Below are 19,248 nucleotides of genomic sequence, written 5' to 3' on the forward strand. Positions count from 1 at the left end.
TGGCCAGCCTCACTTGTGGAGGTGTTTTCAGTGTTTGTTTGGCTGGCACAGGAGGTTCTCTGCTCCTCCAGCCTTGCACCACCCTTGTGTGGGGAGGCTGGAGCAGGGCAGGGCTGAGAGGGGCACAGCTGCTCTGTGCCAGGGTGGGAGGCTCTGGGCCCTCAGACACAGCCCAGCCATGGGACCAGCCTGGCTCTCTCTGTTCTCAGCTGTGTCATTTCAGTCCATTTCACACCAGGAACAGGCTCCACGTGCTGTGGTGTCCCTGCAGGACGAGGCTGCAGGGCACGTCCTGTGCCCCATCCACTCCTGTGGCATCTGTGCCTTTCTGGCAGAGGCTTTGCCCCACCATGGTTGGCAGTTCCAGTGCTGAGGGTCCTCTCCCTCCCTGGTGATCTCCTCCTGCCCCAAACAGGCTCTGAGCCCTTTGTGGGGTTTACCTGCCTTGGCTTTCACCATGGACCTCCGCTTCTCCTCCCATCTCACAGCAGGCAAACCATGCCCTTCTTCTGGCAGAAACTGTGTGTTCAAAGGCTCTTCTCCTTGCTCTTTCAGAAACATCTTAGTTCATATAGATTTTGTAGGACTGAAGTGTTTGTGGTTTTACAGCTTCTCTAGGTCAATTCTGCTCTCTTGAAGTCAACAGCATTTTCTATTGTAGCAGGGATGGGCCACTGTTTGCAATGTTTCACATGTAGGTACTGTCTCAGAGCTTCAGTTCAAAAATAGCTGATGTTTCTGCCTCAACCTGTTAGTGAAAAGTGCTATTATTGAAGTGCTGAAGGTTTCAGCACATTGTGTTCTTTAATTACTCAGAGTATATTTGAGTTGCTGGAAACAGCTTTTAGTGCTGGAGGGTGATGGTGTCACTGTCTCAGTTCTGATGCAAGGCAACACTGGAAGGACAAATTAGTAATGCCTTTCATTTCAGTTTATTCACAGTGAATTTGACAGATTGCTCTTTATTAACTGGAATTGCTTTTTGTGGCAGCATTCTGTAATCAGGCCTGTGGCTCAGGGGACTCCAGTGACTCTGGTTTGCACAGAGTTTTCAGATCCTCCTCATGTTTATCAAGTGATTCTTTTCCATCTATTTATTCAGTTAAATCTGAATGTGAGAGAGGTGTTAGCCTGTACACTGTCTCAGTGTGATACAGGCATCTTCTCATGAAATGAAAGTGGATTGTTTCTCCCAAATTCCTCCCAAAAGCTGGGATTTCAGGAGCTTGGATAAAATGGTTATGCCAGTTTGGATTCACCAAGATAGACTGTTTCTCTGTGCTCATTACTAAGCTGTGATGATTAGTGAATGTTTTAAGCATAGGCACCAGCTGCCTGACATGCTGATTATCATGATTTTCAACATAAACTTTTAATTTGAGGAATTAAATTATTTTCTTCTCTAAGCTTTGAGGAGCTCTGAGGTTATACTTTAGTGAAAATGTCTTCCATAGGATGGGATGTCTGTTTCCTGTAAGTTTCTTTATTTTTTGTAAGATAATACAACACATGGGTTGGCAAGTTTCCTTTTTATAAGTGAGCATTAGCCCAGAAATAAAGTCAAATGTATGTGGCATTCAAAAGCTTCACTTGATGTCTGCAAAATTTTCTGTGTATCTGTTCAGGAATGTGGACATGTTTTATGAGTGGAAGTTGCACCAAAGCTGCTTTATTGAGTTGGACTTGTGAGATATGGGTAGAAATACGGGATCACAGAATTGTTAGGGTTGGAAGGAAGCTGTGGAGAATATCTAATCCAATGGCCCTGGCAAGGCAGGGTCAGCTAGAGCAGGTTACCCAGGAATGCATCCAGGTGGGTTTGGAATGTCCCCAGACAGGGAGAGTTCAGCCTCTCCCTGGGCAGATCCAGTCACCTTTGACATAAAGAATTTCTTCCTCATGATGAGGTGGAACTTGTGGTGTTTAGTTTATGGCCATTGCTCCTTGTCCTGTTGCTGGGCACCACTGGAAAGACTCTGGCAACTGCCTTTGAGATAATTCCATCTAATGAGATCCCCTCTCAGTCCTGTCTCCTCCAAACTGAACTGGCCCAGCTCCTGCAGTCTCTCCTCTCAGGGGATGCTGCAGACCCCTCACCATCTCTATGGCCTCTGCTGGGCCCTCTCTGGTGGCTCCTTGTCATTCTCCTGAGGGGCCCAGAGCTGGACACAGCCCTGAGCTGTGCCTCAGTGGGGCTGAGCAGAGGGCAGGGGACACAGCCCAGCCCTGCTGGTCACGCTCCCCCAGGCTCCCCCTGGCCCTCCTGGCCCCCAGGGCACATCATGGTCAGCTTGCCACTCACCAGCACCCCCAGGTCCCTCTCTGCAGAGCTGCCATCCAGTGGGTCAGCCCAGCCTGTGCTGGGGCTTGGGGTTGTCCCTCCCCAGCTGCAGGACCTGCCCTGGCCTGTGCTGAACCTCAGCAGCTGCTCCCTGCCCGGTTCTGTCAGGGTCTGGCTGCATGGCAGCACAGGCTTTGGAAGGGGCTTTTTGTCTGCCTGGCTTTGATTCAGTGAGTGGCTCTGAAGGCTGCAGAGATGATTTGTTTTGGTGTTTGATAACACTTGTGTGGAGCCACTTCTCTTTTTTAACTGATTGGGTACAAGTGAGTCCTGCATCCTTGTGCTTGCTGCAGACAGCTCTCAACTTGGTATAAACAGTTGTGCTAGGGAAATGTCATGGCTCTTTGGTGTGATGAGGTTTTGTTTTTCTCAGATTCATACTTCACCCCTCTCTAGAACAAACACAAAGTGTGCTTGCTGTAGTGAATATAAACCCCTAGCTGGCTAGCATGGAGGCAGAGGAGTTGCTGAGATAGTAATTCAGATAACATCTCTGGAAAGCAGGAAGCAAAGGCAAATTCATTTGCCTGGAGTGAAATTTTTAAAAAGCCCATAATTACATTTTTAATAGCAACATGTACTGTCAGTGCTTCCATTTCCACCAGCCTGTCAGATGATCCGCTGTCACCAAACTGATGGTGGTGTTACAGCACCAGTGAGAGCTTTACCCTCCTGTGTGCCACCTCCTTGGCTCCTGTTCCCTCCCAGGAGTAGGCCAGCTCTCCCAGACACTCCCTGCTGTGGCTGTCAGCACACACGGTGTCTCTGGTGGTGTCCCTCTCCCTCTCTTGCTGTCCCACCTGTAGCTGTGGGATGTTCCCAGAGGGCAGACAGGACTCCCTGCAGTGCTGGCTGTTGATGTTTCAGGGGCTGCCTTGCACACAGGTTCACATCAGCTTCCCTTCCCACTGGGCTGCTGTGGGATGGGGGACATGGGGAGCCTGGGGGAGCAGATCAAGTGTTCTGCATTAGAGCACTGCACCCGCTCTTCTGCTTCCAGAGCATTTGGGAGTGGGCACATGATGGAGATGGTTTGTGCTCCAGAATTTTGCATTTATCTGGGATTTGGCCTGAAGCCTGTGTACCTGCAAGGGCAAGGCAAGGAGGTGGCTCACCAGAGAGGAGTGATGGATGAATGACCACACTCTTGGTGTTTTAAAAGATTTTGTTTTGCAAAAGCAGCATATTTAATGAAAAGAAAAAAACATTCAGTGCTTGTGGGTTTTCTGCAGTTTGCCAGCACTTGGCTCTGAAGGGGAAAATGCTGCATTGCAGAGAGGCCTTCAGGCTGTCCTTCAGGCTGGGTTCCTGACCCGTGGGCAGGGATGGCTCTGGAGAACGGGTGCTGTGCTTCCCCCAGGGACACTGGCACACAGCACCCCAGGGACATCCTGAGCTTGCTGTGCTTCACTTCTCCATCGTGGTGTGATCTCAGGTTTGCCTCCAGTATCTGTAACTCAGCAGGGCTGAACACCTGAGGGCTCTGGCTGGGCTCCCAGGTGGGGATGGTCCCTTTCTGCTGGTGCATTCCAGCTGCTGGCTGTGCTGGAGATGTTCTGTCAGCTGCATCTTCCTGCAGGGAGAGCCCAGCTCTGTCCCTGCTGCACTGAGGAGCTGGCTCTGAGCTACTGCGTCCAAGGAGAGATCATCTTTTCATGGTCCTTCCTTTCCTCTGATTTCTTGCCAGATCACTGTTTGGTGCAAAGCATTAATGCCACATCTCCTGGCTTCTCTGTGGTGCTGTTCCTCTGCTGGAATGGAACAATATGGGTTGGAAATTAAAATTACCTGGTAATTCTAAATGATCTGGGGGCTAAATCTGAGCTGAGAGAACAAACTTCTCTGGCGTCTCTAGCTTTTCTGTGAACTACCAGCAAAACAGTTTTTGCTGACTGCAGCCAACTGCTCTGGGGGTGCTGGGAAGCCAAATCTCAGCTTTCTGATTGCCTTCAAAATCCTGGATGACTTCCATGCTTTGGACAGCACACATCCTTCCTGATGGACTCCCCTTCTGATGTTTGCTGCAGGGTGAAGTGTCTGAAACAGGTAAATTATCTGGGGCAGGAAGGAGAGGCAGCAGAATTCCAGATCTTTCTCAAGAGGGGTTTGGAAATGAATAGACCATGGATAATCTTTTTCCTAAGGGTTTTCCACCCCCCCAGCTGGCTCAGAAATCTCCCTTTGCAGTGGTGCATGCAGGAGAGTCAGGTTGCTGTGGTCATTATTGCAGTGAAGCCTCCCCAGAATCTGCCCCTCCATGATCCAAACTGTGTTGGGTGGGATTGTGGCAGGATCCAGGCTGGCTCTGTGCAGGAACAGGTATCTTTGTCTGTGACTGAGCCCACAGAGGCATCCCTGCAAAGCTCTCTCCTGTTCCTTCCTCACAGGGTGTCTGTGCTGCCTGGGCTTGAATTGCCTGCTGGAGGTAGATTTGGAGCCATAACTATCCCTGAATGGGGATTCAGACACCATGGCCAGTGGAGAGCTGGGCACCAGGATGTGCACCCACTGAACGGGGAGAGAACAGCAGCTCCTGGGAAGTTTCTCTGCAGCAGCTCAAGGACCAGGGGATCCTGGAGCAGGGACTTTGGATATTAACTGCTGGGATTCTTCAGTCTGAGCCTCTTTACACTTGTGTGTCCCAGTCCCTGGTGTGGCTGGTGGGGACAGGCAGCCCTGCAGCTCCCTGAGGCCACTGCTGGCTTTGTGCTGGCTGCTGGGGCCTTGGCTTGCACAGGGAGTGCATGGGAAGGCATTTGGGATTAGTAACTCACAGCGGTTCATTACTCTGTTGTATCTTGCTGTTAAAAACACCTCAGGTTTCTTGAGGCAAATGTCAAGGTGTTAAATGAACTTCAAGAAGCCCAGGAGGTAACAGAGCCCATGGAGGTGCTCCATGGTGTCACCCATGGCAGGCTTGGTGACCAGCAAGGTCAGAATTCACTGAAACTCTTGTTCCAAAACGTTTCCACATGACTTTGGCTTTGTCTCAAGAGGTTTAACTAGAGTCCTGGAATATGAATAGCAGCTGTGGGGAGGAAGAACTAGAACATTCCTTATTTAGGTAATTTCCTAATAACCTCCCAGTTCCCTAAAAATAGTGCAAGATAAAATGCTCCACCATACCAGACTGGCTCTGAGCTGGGAAATGGGAGGTGCTGGATAATCTAAAACTCACTCTATTGTGTCTCTCTCTGACTCTAACATCAGGGAAGCATTTCCTATTTTTAGCTTGAATTTGAAGTTGTTGAAGTGTCTTAAGATTTCTGGCTCTGTAGATATTCATTATTTTGAATTGAAAGTGCACTCCAATACCTCAAATAGCAGTGGAAACCTCCACATTCCTCTAGATCAACATTTAATATATATGGAGGGTGAAAGTAAAAAATACAGATGTAAAATTATTTAATCAATATGCAACATCAAAAAAGTCCATGTTTAACTTCCTTTACCAAATTTTCCAGGTAACTTACATTGTTTACAGAATGTCTGTTGTAGGCTGAGTCTGTTCCAAGAACTCTGTTTACTCTCTCTGATCTTTTCCAGTTCATTTCCTGCCCAGTGCTGGAGCCTTGCTTCCTGCTGGAGGATCTTCCCCAGCTCTGGGCAGGGCTCTGCCTCCACTGCCACCTTGTCACCCTCTCAGGTGCCATCAGATTGTCCTTTCTGCCTGCCTCCGCAAGTCTGGATGTGTTTTGTTTCTCCTTCCAAGCATCACACGTGGTGACAGCAGGGCTGGAGCGGGTCTGTGTCTGTCCCAGCAGCAGCTTTTGGTGGCAAACACTGCCCAGGGGACTCTGTTCACTCTCAGCTCTGTTCAGGCTGCAGACCTTTGTCCTCTTGCTTTTCCTGTGCCCTGGGGGCAATGAGCTAATGATCTCATGTTTGTTAGGCACCAAAAATAACTAGGGATCACAAACCTGTGGGAGAAAAAAGAATATCTGATCTGTGGGAGGAAAGTTTAAAGGCCAAAAGCAGAGAATGAAATTGGAGATGTTTGTGTGGCCACAGCCTTTATACACAGCTGTGCAAAGGACAGGCCTGGCCTTGGTGGGGCAGGGTCACCTCAGCAAGTGAGGAAAGACAGCAAAGTAGGGATCAGATGAAGCTGTTCTGGGGTTGAATGAGGTTTTATCACAAGCTCCAGTCACTTGTAGTGTCAGCTTGGATAAGCAGTGAAACCAAGAAAGGATCTGATGCTGTCAGCATAATGCTCAGCCCTGCAAGAAATGCTCTCAAGCAGAGAAAAGTGCCCCTGTCTGGGCTGGGTAATGCTCAGGGCTCTGCACATTCTGGGCATAATCTGATCCCCTCAGTAGAAGGAACACGAGTGTTTAACCTCATGATTCAGCATAAGAAATGTGGGTCAGCAAGTATTTTGGTTTTTTTTCTTTTTCCTTGGCAGACCAGGGGCTAACAGGCAGTGCCCAAAGAGTCCCCTCCCAAGGCCTGAGGGACATGGTGGCTTCCAGTGACAGCTGAGTGTGTCCTGCAGGCTGGGCCTTTGCTTCTCCTCTCCCTGGCTGCACTGTGGGCTCTAGTAGCCATGTTCTGTGTGTGTGTACTGATTCACTTGGTCTTACTTATTGGAAAAGCAGAATCACTTTGTTACCAGTGTACCTGCAACACACGTCTTACCAGAACCTGTCCAGGTACATAATCATATTTCCATTCAAATAAAACATACCCTAAAAAAACACAGCTCAAGCTGTACTTCTTCCTCACTTGATTTTGAATATTCAAGTGATTCCTCATTTACCTCCATTTTTCAGGACCTTAAAGCTTTTTTATATCGGTGCTTTGGAAGACTGTGAATACACTTTCCTTTTGCATTAACCATATTTACCAATTTTGCAGATTTCAAATGTTTATTTCACTAACCGTGGCGTATCCTGTTTTACAGGAGGTTCTAAAAAATATGTAAGGTTCCTGTTTGTTTAAAAAAAAAAACGTTTCAGCCAGACCTGAGATCCCTTCCTGGGCAGGGCATCCGTTTGGGGAGTGGCTGTGCAGTGGTGACGAGTTCCTGCTCCCTCAGGGGCCTGGGGCTCTGCAGTGGTGGCTGGAGCACCGAGGGGAGACGCTGCCTCAGTTTTAGTGGTTTTAGCTTTATAGCAAGATTTTTTCTCTCTCTCTTTTTTTTTTTTTTTTTTTTTTTTTTTTTTTTTTTTTGCCACAAAGGATCAAGGTTCCTTTGATCCTCCTCGAGATTCAAGAGGTTTAAGTAGGAAAGGTGATGTCATTTTTGTTATATTTATTTTCACTTCTGGTTTGACTCTTTCAACTCTTTCCTGTGTCTTTTGTTGGGGCTTTTATGTCCCTCATCAGATCCCAGTACATCCTCGCTGCAAAACTGCTGTTTCAAGGTCAGGGTAACCTTCTGGGTCTTTGGCACTAGAACAGGTCAATTAGTTTCTGCTCCTGGAAGGACAGTAGGGGTTGGGTGTGCAATCCCTCCTCACCTGAAAGGACTAAACCTGTTGGAACTGGGGGAAATGGGGCATAGATGGAGGCAGTGACTGGAGAGGACAGCACAGCGAAGGTCAGATGTGAGAGCCTGTCCAGTGTGATACTGGGCCAGGCTGACAGGGTGGCCGGGAGACTCTGGAAGTAAATAAAGGTCAGCTGGATCAGCCTGTGTGGGTTGGAAAGGGCTGTCAGGTCTGATGAAGGAGGCTTTATCTTGATTTTTGCTGTAAATATTTCTTCTGCCTTCAATTTACTCCCATTTTCCCAGGCACTGCTAGGAAGGTTGAGCTCAGGACATGCCCTCCTGGGTCTGGTTGCCACAGTCAGGGGCGGAAATAAAGTTTGAAGGACTTTATTCCCTCAAACATTTCAAACCCCAGGCCTTGGGAGTACCTTTAACTCCTCATAACAGGTTTTAGATTCATATTTAGATACAGGAGCATTTTCAATATCATGTTGATACAATCAGCTAGCAAACAATGACTTTTCTTTTGAATTTCCCATGGGAGAAGTCTTGATGTAGGGGTCATTTTCAGCTTCCCTTGTACATGCCTGGTTCCCCTGTGCTGTCTGGGTTGGGCTGCTCTGGCTCACCACAGACTGAGCTGCACCTGCAGTGCAGGGCTCAGACAGGAGCCCTCAAAAGGGGAAGGGCTGGGAGAGGCAAAGCTGGAGAAGTTTTGCAGAGCTCTGAGGAGAAGCAAACTCTGATGTGAGGGTAGAACTCCCAGTAGGGGCCAGTGTATTTACCTCCTATCAGTCCTGCCAGCTTTTCCTGCAATAGAAAGTCCCTAAGATTAATGGGTCACAAAATGAGAGTGGATATAAAGGGCACTGCTAAAATCTGAGATCTCTGCTATTAACAAAACATGGGGTAAAATTCCTGGGTGGGGTGAGCATGATCCCAGTGTGCTCAGAGAAGGCAAATACCAAACCCAGTGGTGCACTACAAGCTCCTTACCTAGACCACTTTCTTTTCTTTCCTGGACCCAAATCTGGACTCCAGGAGTTAACAAACAAGTCACACCAATTAGGCATCCAGTAGAATTTGTTATTAGTGTTGATCTGTTCCCAAATACAGATACTGCTGAGAAACACTGAAAACCTTCACTGAGAAACGTCAGGGCAGGGGAAGCTGAGCATGTAGGTGTAGGTGCATTTAAAGAAAGGTGAAGTGGCATCTTCTGTACTGTCAGAGCCTCATGGCAAGGCAGGAGGGAGGAATCTCTGCCAGTGTTCAGTGGCACATGCTGGGAATTTTATTACAAAGCTCTGATCTCAAACACAGGGTGGAGGTGAGGAGGGCTGTTTGCAGCTCTCTGTGTCATCAGCACCTTGTTCTGAGAAGAAGGTGAAGCCCTTTGGGCATCTCCCAGTGATTCCAAACCCAGGCTCATGTGCAGTAGCAAATGCACAGTGCAGGTCTGGCAGCATGCCCTGGCATCACTCTGGGGGAGCTGAGGCCAGGAGGAGCCTCCTGGAAATGTCCCTGAGTGCTGGGTGGGTGTTTCTGCAGGCTCACACATCTGGATAGCAGAGCTCTCTTGTAGGGGGATAGAATATAAGAAAATAAAGATAGTGTAGAAAGTAATCTCACCCCTAAGGAGTTGCAGCTGGGCCAATTATCAAAGATTAGGAAGTGATTTAAACAGGCCACAGTTGTGAGCAATGAGAAGAAGAGTGCTAGAAAAGAGTGGGGTGGCTGGGTGAGAAGGGAACTGGGGTCAGTTGGCTGCTTTGTGAAGAAGAAAGAGTCAGTGCTCTGAGGAGCTGCCCACGAGAAGCACCAAGAAGGTATGGAACTTTTGTGATAAGGAGACAGCAGTATGGAACCCCTGCAATAGGATGACAACACTCTCTTTTCTCACAGCAAGTAATTTTGAAATATTTGATACCATATCTTACTTGGGCTCCTTTGTTATTTTATACCACAAACTGTGTTATGGTGGAGTAATCTAGAGGGAAAATCTTGCCATTACATGGTACAGTTCTTTTTAAGAAAAAAATGAAACAAAACCCCAAACTGAAACTTCAAAAGCTTAAGTGAGAAGGGAGGAAAAACCAACCAAAAAGAGATCAATTTTCTTTAGCGTAAAAACCATATCCCTGAAGTAAGTGGCAGTCCTTGGCAGCCCTGCCCTCTAGTGCTGCTGCAAGTGAGGTGTTGGTGCACAGTTCTCAGTCCAAGCCTGGGCTCTCCTGAGTATTCGTTAAGACAGATTGGAGTGGGGGTTTTTGTGGGTTTTTATGGGTTTTATTTTGTACTTCTTGTGATTGGTTGATTTTTTTAGGGTGATGGTGGTGTTTATAGTATTTTCATAGGATTTCACTGCGAGACAACCAAAATCAGCCTCAGACTTTGACAGATGACAGGCTCTATAAAATGCCTGAAGTACTTTGAGCATCTAAGCTAACAATTATGATAAAAGATTCAGTCAGCTGCAGAAGAGAACGAGTATTTCTGTGACTCCTGACTAACTGGAGCTTCCCTCCACAGCATTGAAGGCGAGTACGTTCCCGTGGCAGGCGACGAGGTCACCTACAAGATGTGCACCATCCCTCCCAAGAACGAGAAGCTGCAGGCAGTGGAGGTGGTGATCACCCACCTGGCCCCTGGCACCAAGCACGAGACGTGGTCAGGACACGTCATCAGCTCCTGAGGTGTCCCCTGGAGCGTGGCTGCTGCCAGGTGGGCTCTGCTCTGCAACTGGCTGCAGGACCTGGCTGAAGAATTCTGTGTGTGAGGAAATACTGCATTGTCAATAAAGCAGATGCAGGCCAAAATTACCATTTTTTACAGCTGGCCTGATTTAAAAAAAAAAGGCAATTCAAATGCTAATGAAAAAAAAAATCTAGCGTAATGTGTTTACAAGAAATGTATTTAAAGAGACCTAGTTTGTGTGCTTGGTGGAGGAGGGGAGCTTTGGGTTTTCTTTTGTCTTGTGAACTGATTCCAGCAAATGCCCAGGGGAAGGGGGGAGAGGTTTCAAGGAGAGCTCTTCTAGTGCAGGTGGTCCAGCCCAGCTGTGAACCCTGAGCTCCCTTGGGCTGCTTTTCAGGGCTGCAGTACCTTTATTGCTGATTTAGTGCCTGAATGCCCTGGCTGACAGACAGAGGTGTTCATTGCTGATTTGTTTTCCTCATGGAAGGAAGTTCACAAACAGAGCAGCTGCCACAGGGTGGAAAATCTCCATCAGGTGGTTGTGCTCCAGTGCCCATCAGGTGCACCCCTGCAAATGGTGTGGCTGCACAGGTGTGGAAATTGTGTTGTACTGGTAAAGCTGGGGTTGTTTGTGACTTTATTTAGGTGCCTTGATGGTTGATTAGCAACAGATTTTATAGGCCAGTATTAAAAAAAAAAATCCATCCCAAATTTAAATCTGCTCCAAGGTAAGTGGTAGAAAACCATAGAGTAGTGGATACTTCATAGCCTGTGAGGGTGTCTGAATTTTGACCAGGCTCAAGATTTGCCTTCCAGACTGCATGCAGCTGACTGGCATGGTGTGCCAGGGGCAGGCAGGACACCTGCACTGCTGCACAGCAGGTGTGTGCTGCCCACGTGTGTTAAACACTGTGTGAGTTCTCAGCAGGCTCAGCTGTCTTGGTGAAGTAAATTCTGCATCTGTTTCCCTGGCAAACTCCCTTGGTAGGATGTGATAGGGCCACCCTTCCCCAGACTTTTGTGTAGTTGTAGTGCTACTAAATTGGTTTTGTTCCTATTTGCCTTCCACGTATTTTTTTTTTAATGAAGCATTTTTCTCTGTAATTTTCCTAACAGTGGATTTTTATTGACTTTGCAAATAAAAAGGTAAAAAAAAGGCAAACTCTTGTTAGTTGTATGAAACAGTGTAGCTTCAGTTGTGTATTTGGAGCTTCACCAAGAGGTGCTGGCTGTCAGGAGCTGTCCTGAGCCTTTCACAGCACCTGATCTGTTCCCAGCTGTGATGTGGGCTCAGGAACTGCTGTGCTGGCCTATTCCTTCCACGTAATTTTTTTTTTAATGAAGCATTTTTCTGTAAATTTTCCAAAAGTGGGTTTTTTTTTACTTTTCAAAAAAAAAAGGAAAAAAAAAAGGCAAACTCTTGTTAGTTGTATGAAACAGTGTAGCTTCAGTTGTGTATTTGGAGCTTCACCAAGAGGTGCTGGCTGTCAGGAGCTGTCCTGAGCCTTTCACAGCACCTGATCTGTTCCCAGCTGTGATGTGGGCTCAGGAACTGCTGTGCTGGCCTATTTTCCCTTAGCTGTGCCTGTGTTGCACCGTGGTGTAGTGGCGTTTGGTTTTGTTTTTTATGACCCATAAGCCTTGGTAGTGGTGAGTTTATCACTGTGCAGCTTGTTGGAATATCATCCCCTGCTTTCTTTACAATAAATGCAACCATTTCAGTGCTTCCATGTGTTTCCAGTCTGCTCCCTGGGTAGCTGGTGCTGAAGAGGATCAGCTTTAAAGAGGAAAATGCAGGTGCCTGCACAGGCACCCCTGTGTGGTGACTTCAGTTTCATTTAAGGAAATGTTTTCACAGCCACTGACTGCACTTACCAGAACAATTAGGGAATAACAAGGCCAGCACCTGTCAGTGGAGGCTCCCAGGCCAGAGCAGCCAGAAATGTTGTGTTTGGGGCTGAAAACAATCAAAGCAGCAGTTCTTAAACTGTTGTCCTTAAAGAGCATTCCTACACTAGGGATGGTCCTGGTCCCAAGTCAGCTCCCATTGAAACAGGAATTAGTTAGGGAAGAAATGTGCTGGGAGACCAAACAGTTTTGGTGCATGAGATGCACTGCACTCCCCCTCTGGCTTTGCAAGCCCTTTGGGGGATTTTGGGTGGTACCAAGATTCTGTTCTCTGCTTTTTTACTGTGCAAGTATCCCATGAACCTAGAACTGAAAAAAATTCAAATTATTAATTTTTTGGTACAGACAGGCAGCATGCAACAGGTCTGCTTCAAGTATTTTATTTTCCATAATAACAAATCAAAACAGGATATTTTAATGATAAAATCAGATTTTATTCTCCTTTACTAAATCAAACCGTTTATACTCAAGATTACTTTCCTAATGGCAGATGAGAAAAGTAATATTAACAGTTACACAGAGTGTCAGGCATTGACTTGAATTTTAACAGAAACATAGTTGAGGTTATTTTTGTAGTATGAAAAATCTCACCTACCCTTAATGCCTTAAACAGGAATCTCAGAAAATTATCAGAAAGTGGCAGAAATGTATTCTGCTAATGTGCTGAAGTTATTTTAATTCATTTTTACAAATAATTTTTTAGATTTGGTCTGCACAGAGTGTAGGTAGCATGACCTGACTTGTGCCTTGGCACCACATCCATCCTGAGGAGGAAACTTTGGCACCAGCTGGTCCAGTATTCCCAGGGATGGCAGTCAGGGACTTCTGGTTCAGTGCCATCTTCCCATCCCCAGGAAGAAATAAAATTTCCCTTTTACTCATCTTCCAGTTTTAGACAAGAAACTGTCTTATAATTCATGTTAATTCATATAGCACAAGGTGAGTATTTAAAAAAATCAACTGCTTTTAAAAAGCTGTTTCAACATAAAAAACTAGGGACCTTGCAGGCCAATTTTAAGACCATGAATCAACTAGAGGCAGATTATGCCTCCCCTTTCCTCCCTTACCTGTAAACTTCCTTAACTAATTAATTACAATTATCTTAAAAACCAACCCAAAATATAACCCAACCCAAACCCCACAATCAAGCAAAAAGAAAACAATTTATGTGATTGGAAATGAAAAAGATGGTGCTAAATGAGCTCTGCTGTGTTCCCCCAGTCAGCAAGGGGTCTTCAAGTAAAACATTTCCCTTTAGTAATGGCTGACCTGCAAAGCACCTGCTAGTCATGACCAATTCCATAAAAACCATACAGAATGAAGACGATGTTTCAAGTTATTTTGCTGTTTTAACTGTCCTCAAAGTGTGAATTCTGAAGTCTTTTATTTAAAAAATAGCTCTTCACAGATTCTTCTTGTATCCTCTGGGGATGTGACACTGTGGCCTTCTGTTCTGGAGTCTGTGAAAATTTCATAGTCATTCCCTCCCTGGAAGCAGAAGATGATTTAATTTTATTTAACATAAAGCACAGTCACAAAAAGGGACACATGAAAGGAAACAGGGAAAAATGGACTTTTTCCAAGGGTCTGCAGTGATTAGGCTCAGTGAACAACAGCACCGCCCTGGATGAGGACAGATCCCCCAGATCCATCCATAGCTTCATTCCCAAGTTCCTGTTTGCCACACTGCTTCCACAGGTCAGCATCAGCTCTCAGTACTTCAACTCTGGAAATGCTGCACTGCCACTTAGAGGGTCTAAAATGAACTGTCTGCAAGCTCTGTGCCAGAGGGACAGGTGATTACTTTTGCAGCTGATGTCAGGGGAAAAAAACTTTAATTTCAAGCTTGTCTTTTTCTTACAAAACTTTATTTTTTAAAATTTATGAAGTCCTGTGTAATTTAAGAGTTTTGTAACTGTGAGTTCTTATCAAACCAAGCCTTTTCTTATAAAACTTAGCCTGACCCTGTCCTTTGGCCATATTCAGACAACTTTAATTTCAAGCAAGTCCTTGTGCTTGCCAGTGCCCTCACAAGCTCTTGTCAGGCCTCTGATCAGGTGTCTGATTTTTAAAAGCCTCTGAATTGCCCTGCAGAGCTCTGCTCCACGATGAGGGACAAGGGACTCTGCTCAGCTCCCCAGGGTCGGGACAGACAGAGTAGTGAGCAAAGGCACAGTGTTAAGTAAGACAGGAAATAAATATGTTTAATAAACACCAGCCAATAAAAATCAATCTGACCAAGCAGGACAATCAGTTTCACACAGTCATGTCACTTAGGTGTTTAACAGAATTACAGAAGTTCAATTTTAAAACAACCTCTGTTAAGGCAAGAACCCTGTGTTCAATTCAGGAAACAAGGGAAACTTCCCACCTGCAGCCAGGTAAACATGGACACGTTTATGCCCTGACTTCAGCTCTTGTCAGGATTAAGGTTATAAGGTTAGAACCTGCACTCCTTGAGGTTTAATTACAGCAGCTCTCAAATTAGTGTATCAAACTAATGTACTCACTGGCATGGTCTTGTCTCCAAAGAAATAAATAGTCTTGTATCCATCCTTGGCAACAATTCCTAAGCAGTACCTTTTATCCCAGCCATCTGGGAACACATCGATGCTGATCTGCCCTCCTAGGAGAGAGAGGAACCAAGACTTGTTACATTTTAACAATGTACTTCTGAAGGGAGAAGGGAAAAAAACCTAAACTGGGTAAGATTTTAGGCAGAGGGAGCTTTGCAGAAGACACAGAAATGTTGTGAGACTCTGGAGTTAAGTCCTGCAAGTACAGAAAGTGTTTTATAGGGTATCTGTTATTAGAGCTGTGATTCAGAGATTATTTATCTGTTCAACAAAGTCTGAGCATGTTCCCAAATACTCATTGCTATCCAAATGAAACTTTTAAAAGAATTACATTTAATCTCTTTACTTTTAGAAAGAAAGGACACATGAACACAGCCACTGATGTATGAACAGCCATAAAATAGTAGGCAAAAGACTTTCTAAGGCTTTCAGAGTAGGAAAGGGAAGAAATCAGCCCTTTCAGCAGCTGTTCCAATTCTGAGCCCTTGGCCTTCACCAATACCTAAGAGCATGATTCCCAGCTGAAGCAGGTGTCCAAAAGGTATTGACAACATAAAGGAGACAGTGAACTGCAGTTCACTTTTGCCTTAGTGCTTCAGCACTAATGCCAACCATACTTTGCAGTTCTGAAAAATAATAAAAGGCAGGAGTGTGGTAATAGATTAAGAGAGAGGATAAAAAAGAGAAATGCATACAAAATTAATTCCCCCTTATTATATATTTTTTTCCTTAAGCTTGCACTTGCTTTTGGATTCTTTCCTTCCACACAATGTAGGTACAGCTGAAGAACCAAGGGCAACTGGAACAGCACTGAGGGAGTAGCTCTGATCAAAACTGTTTCACAGAAACAACTCTGACTAATCTGAAGCATCTAATATGCTCCAAAACGAGCAGAATCAGTCACACAACTGACTTTAAAGGACAATGAACTGATGACAAGAAATGAAGTTCTCTTTGTTGATGGATTTCAATTAAAATGTCCCAATAAAAGGCTGAGAGGAAAAAGAGGCTCAGTCTTGCCTGCAACCACCCCCAGAGAGACCTGTCACACAAATGAGATGGGATGTCACAGCCATAAGAGAGTATGACTTAAATGAAATTTAAATTAATTGATGTTTTAAATTACATTCTTTTAAAGTATTACCTATTGAAAATGTGAGGCCTTTGCCTGCAAATTCTCTTTGTAGATCAGCTACAAATTTCTCTCTTATATGCTCCTTCTGTTAAGGAAAAAAGAAAACAAAACCAAACAACAGTTACATGGTGTAACTGTGCTGATTTACCAAAGAAAAGATAACCCAAAACCACCTCTAAAAAAGAATGGTTTTATTGACTTGAACGGACTCAGGCTGGTTACACTATAGAGGATAACAAGAAAGCATGGTTTTACCTAGGACAGGGTTTTTTAGAAACCCCATGTACAGAAGCAGGATGTTCAGTACGCTGGATATTGGATTAAAAACATGAGCCAAACCCACCCTTCTGAAAGTAATCCTTGCTATTCCAACAAAAAGCCCATTGTCTATTGCCTGAGGTCTGAATGAGGAAATTAGTTAAACCACATGGAAAGGATTAAAATGAAAAAAAAATGCACAAACTATGAAAGTTTTTAAAAAATCATAACCTGGCCATAACTGCCTCCTCCAGGAGAGCTGGGTATTTTTCAAGGCTGTAACTCACTTTATCAAGTTCATAGAACTCAAGTCGTTCTTCCTGGCTGCAGTTTCTTCCAATGGGGGACACATTTAACATCCCATTTCTGAACTCAATGAAAGTGCCTCTGCAAGGGAATTGATCACAAGACAGAAAACACATGAGAAAACTTCTCAAAACACTAAATATCACAGTAAATTTCCGTTTAATTCTAAAGGCAGTGGGAGTCAGCTGTCTTGCTACATGCAGGTACCTCTGGCACCAGTAAGTCTTTAGGACTGAATATGGCAACCTCATCATCATCCTTACTCATGGCTTTTAAAAGCACCATTTGGTTTAACAAGTGTGACTGCAGCATCCCATCAATCCCAGAGCCTGACAGGCCAGGCTGTCAGTTTGGGGTGAAGCTGCAGAATTCCCAGCAATGTGGGCAGTGTCCTGCCCTGCCTCACTGGGCACATTTCAGTGTCTGCACAGCTGCACCTCACACAACACAGAGCTGCTCTGGCTGCACTTCTCATCTCTGAATTCTGAACATGGCAAGGGAACACTCCTACTTCAAATCTGAATCTCCTTCCCTCTGAAATCAGTGCTGATCAGAATTTCAATCCCTGTGCTCCAGCTGGGGACTTGTCTTTGTATGCATGGACAGAGCTCTGTTTCACACACACAGTGCTGCTCCCTAAATAGAAATTACTCATTTTTTTGCTGAGCACCCTGAGCTGAGCTTTACATCCCCCATGGAGAACATGGGCACACTGAGATGTCTGTGTGCACATACCTCTTCTTTGGCAGTTTGATCTTTGCAATGTAACTCAGGCAGTAGTTGATGACATCTTGAAGGATGTCCTCGCCCAGGTGGCCCTGAATGCTCTAACAAAACAAACACCATTCAACCAAGGGTCCAGAATTTGAGATTCTAAAGGCAAGTCACATGGAAAACACAGACATTGGGTAATCAGGCATGGTTAATACCACAGAGAAACAAACATGCCTTCAATCAGTAACATCAGCTGATGCTCACATGGTACTAACTAAAGGTTCTCTTTTTTCTTTTTGTTCACTTTATAACACCAAACTGTCCTTTAAAATGATTCCTAGTTGTACCTGCTTCAGAAGGAAACTGTGCCACAGAGAGCAGCCCCAAACAAAAAGCTGCATTTAATGTCTGCTATAGCCAAGCATGAAGAAATGGAGCTTGTTCCTGCAGTAAACTGGAACAACTGGTCAAGGCAGCAAATTCAGCCAGGATCTCTTTTAAATGTTTACTCTCCATTATTTATGTTAAACATTACATGCCAAATGAATGATCCATTAACAGAACTAACATATGAAAGCAGCAGCAACTTTGGTCTTTGAAAGGGTGATTACAAAGGACTACCCTGTACAAATAAATCAAAATCTTGTTTAAAAAAATTCATTTTCCCACTATTGGAAAGTTCACACTTACCTGCTTGCTCAGGAATTTCCCATCTTTGTATGCAACCAGGCCATTTTCTGAGAACACGTAGTCATATTTTTCAATCACTGCAAACAAGCAAAAAGACAGTAACTCATCATTTCCCCTCAATGCTTAATGCAGAATTGTCTTAAATGTTAAATAGCTTAAAATACAGGAAACATTAGCTCCTAACACATGAAAATTTCAGCAGCATAGCATCAAGCACAAGATTTAAGCTAGTGCCATTTCTCACTATGATTAACACACACCTCAAATCATGTGAAATCAGTTGTTTGACCTACATGTGGTTTTACTTAGAGGCATATAACTCTTTGCATTAAATGAAAAGGAATGACCAAACACCTGGTACATGGCCTGGCTTGAGAGCAAGTCAAATACTGCCCTTTTAGGTTTGTTTCCTCAGTGTCACTAATCTTCAGCAGATGTCTGGGAGCTGTGAGTCTCAGCACCACACAAGATGATATGGTTTACTGGAGAGCACTTGGAAGGCAAACAAACTCTGATCTGTCTGGGCACTACAGGAGGCTGTCAGTGGCATCAATTAAGTAAAGACCATTAGGAATAAAGGAGTAAGGCAAGAATCCATAGTGAACCCCACAGTGAACAAAACCAGGTCCTCAGGGATGTGCTCGACAGCTGGGCAGCCCACACGTGTATGTCACATACAGGACTGCACTGTATGTGCACCGCAGTGTGACAAGTCCTGCCAAGGCTCTGCCACCAAGGCAGGATTTCACCATTAGCAACAACCTCTTAATTTGCTATCGAGATACCCGCACAGTGCAAACAGGCTGCGATTTCCTAATGCCGGGTGCAACACAGCACCCCGAGGAAGACAATTACAAGCAAGGGAAGAGGGGGATGGACGGGGCTCAACCTCCACGTGCCCTTGGCGGCTGCCCGGGCCCCGGAGCGCGGATTACCCCAGCGGGATCGCCCCAGCGCGCTGCCAGGAGAAAAAAAACAAAAGGAACAAAGACATGGAAAAAAGACACTCAATCTGCCAAAGTTTACACAATTTCATAAAATGTACAAGTGAAGCAGAGAGAAAGGGGAAAGAGCAAACCAAGCAGCTCGTGGCTGGGCTGGGGGTGCAGCACACAGGTGATTGCAGCTCATCCCCAGCTCTGGGGGTCAGCGTGTCCTGCCCTCCTTCCCAGGGCCCCTGTGCAGTTAA

At 45.4% G+C, this 19,248-nt stretch overlaps 2 protein-coding genes across 2 annotated transcripts in view; one reads left to right on the forward strand and one right to left on the reverse strand.

Annotated features, from left to right (window-relative positions):
• CARHSP1 (calcium regulated heat stable protein 1) overlaps positions 1 to 11,634 on the forward strand; it is a 35,894-nt gene extending 24,260 nt beyond the window's left edge. The window contains exon 4 of the mRNA XM_005420435.3: positions 10,308 to 11,634. Coding sequence (XP_005420492.1) covers positions 10,308 to 10,470 — 163 coding nt within the window. The 3' untranslated portion in view covers positions 10,471 to 11,634. The remainder of the gene's footprint in view (positions 1 to 10,307) is intronic.
• A 1,110-nt stretch (positions 11,635 to 12,744) lies between these two features.
• PMM2 (phosphomannomutase 2) lies at positions 12,745 to 18,422 on the reverse strand. Its single transcript, XM_005420512.3, has 7 exons — positions 18,353 to 18,422; positions 18,060 to 18,136; positions 17,391 to 17,482; positions 16,637 to 16,736; positions 16,101 to 16,176; positions 14,891 to 15,006; positions 12,745 to 13,868 (listed from the first exon to the last, which is right to left on the reverse strand). The coding sequence occupies exons 1-7, from the start codon at positions 18,420 to 18,422 to the stop codon at positions 13,764 to 13,766; spliced, it is 636 nt and encodes a 211-aa protein (XP_005420569.1). The 3' UTR covers positions 12,745 to 13,763.
• Between the last annotated feature and the right edge of the window lie 826 nt (positions 18,423 to 19,248).

Source organism: Geospiza fortis, unplaced genomic scaffold, assembly GCF_000277835.1.
Source record: "Geospiza fortis unplaced genomic scaffold, GeoFor_1.0 scaffold237, whole genome shotgun sequence".
NCBI classification, from domain to species: domain Eukaryota; kingdom Metazoa; phylum Chordata; class Aves; order Passeriformes; family Thraupidae; genus Geospiza; species Geospiza fortis.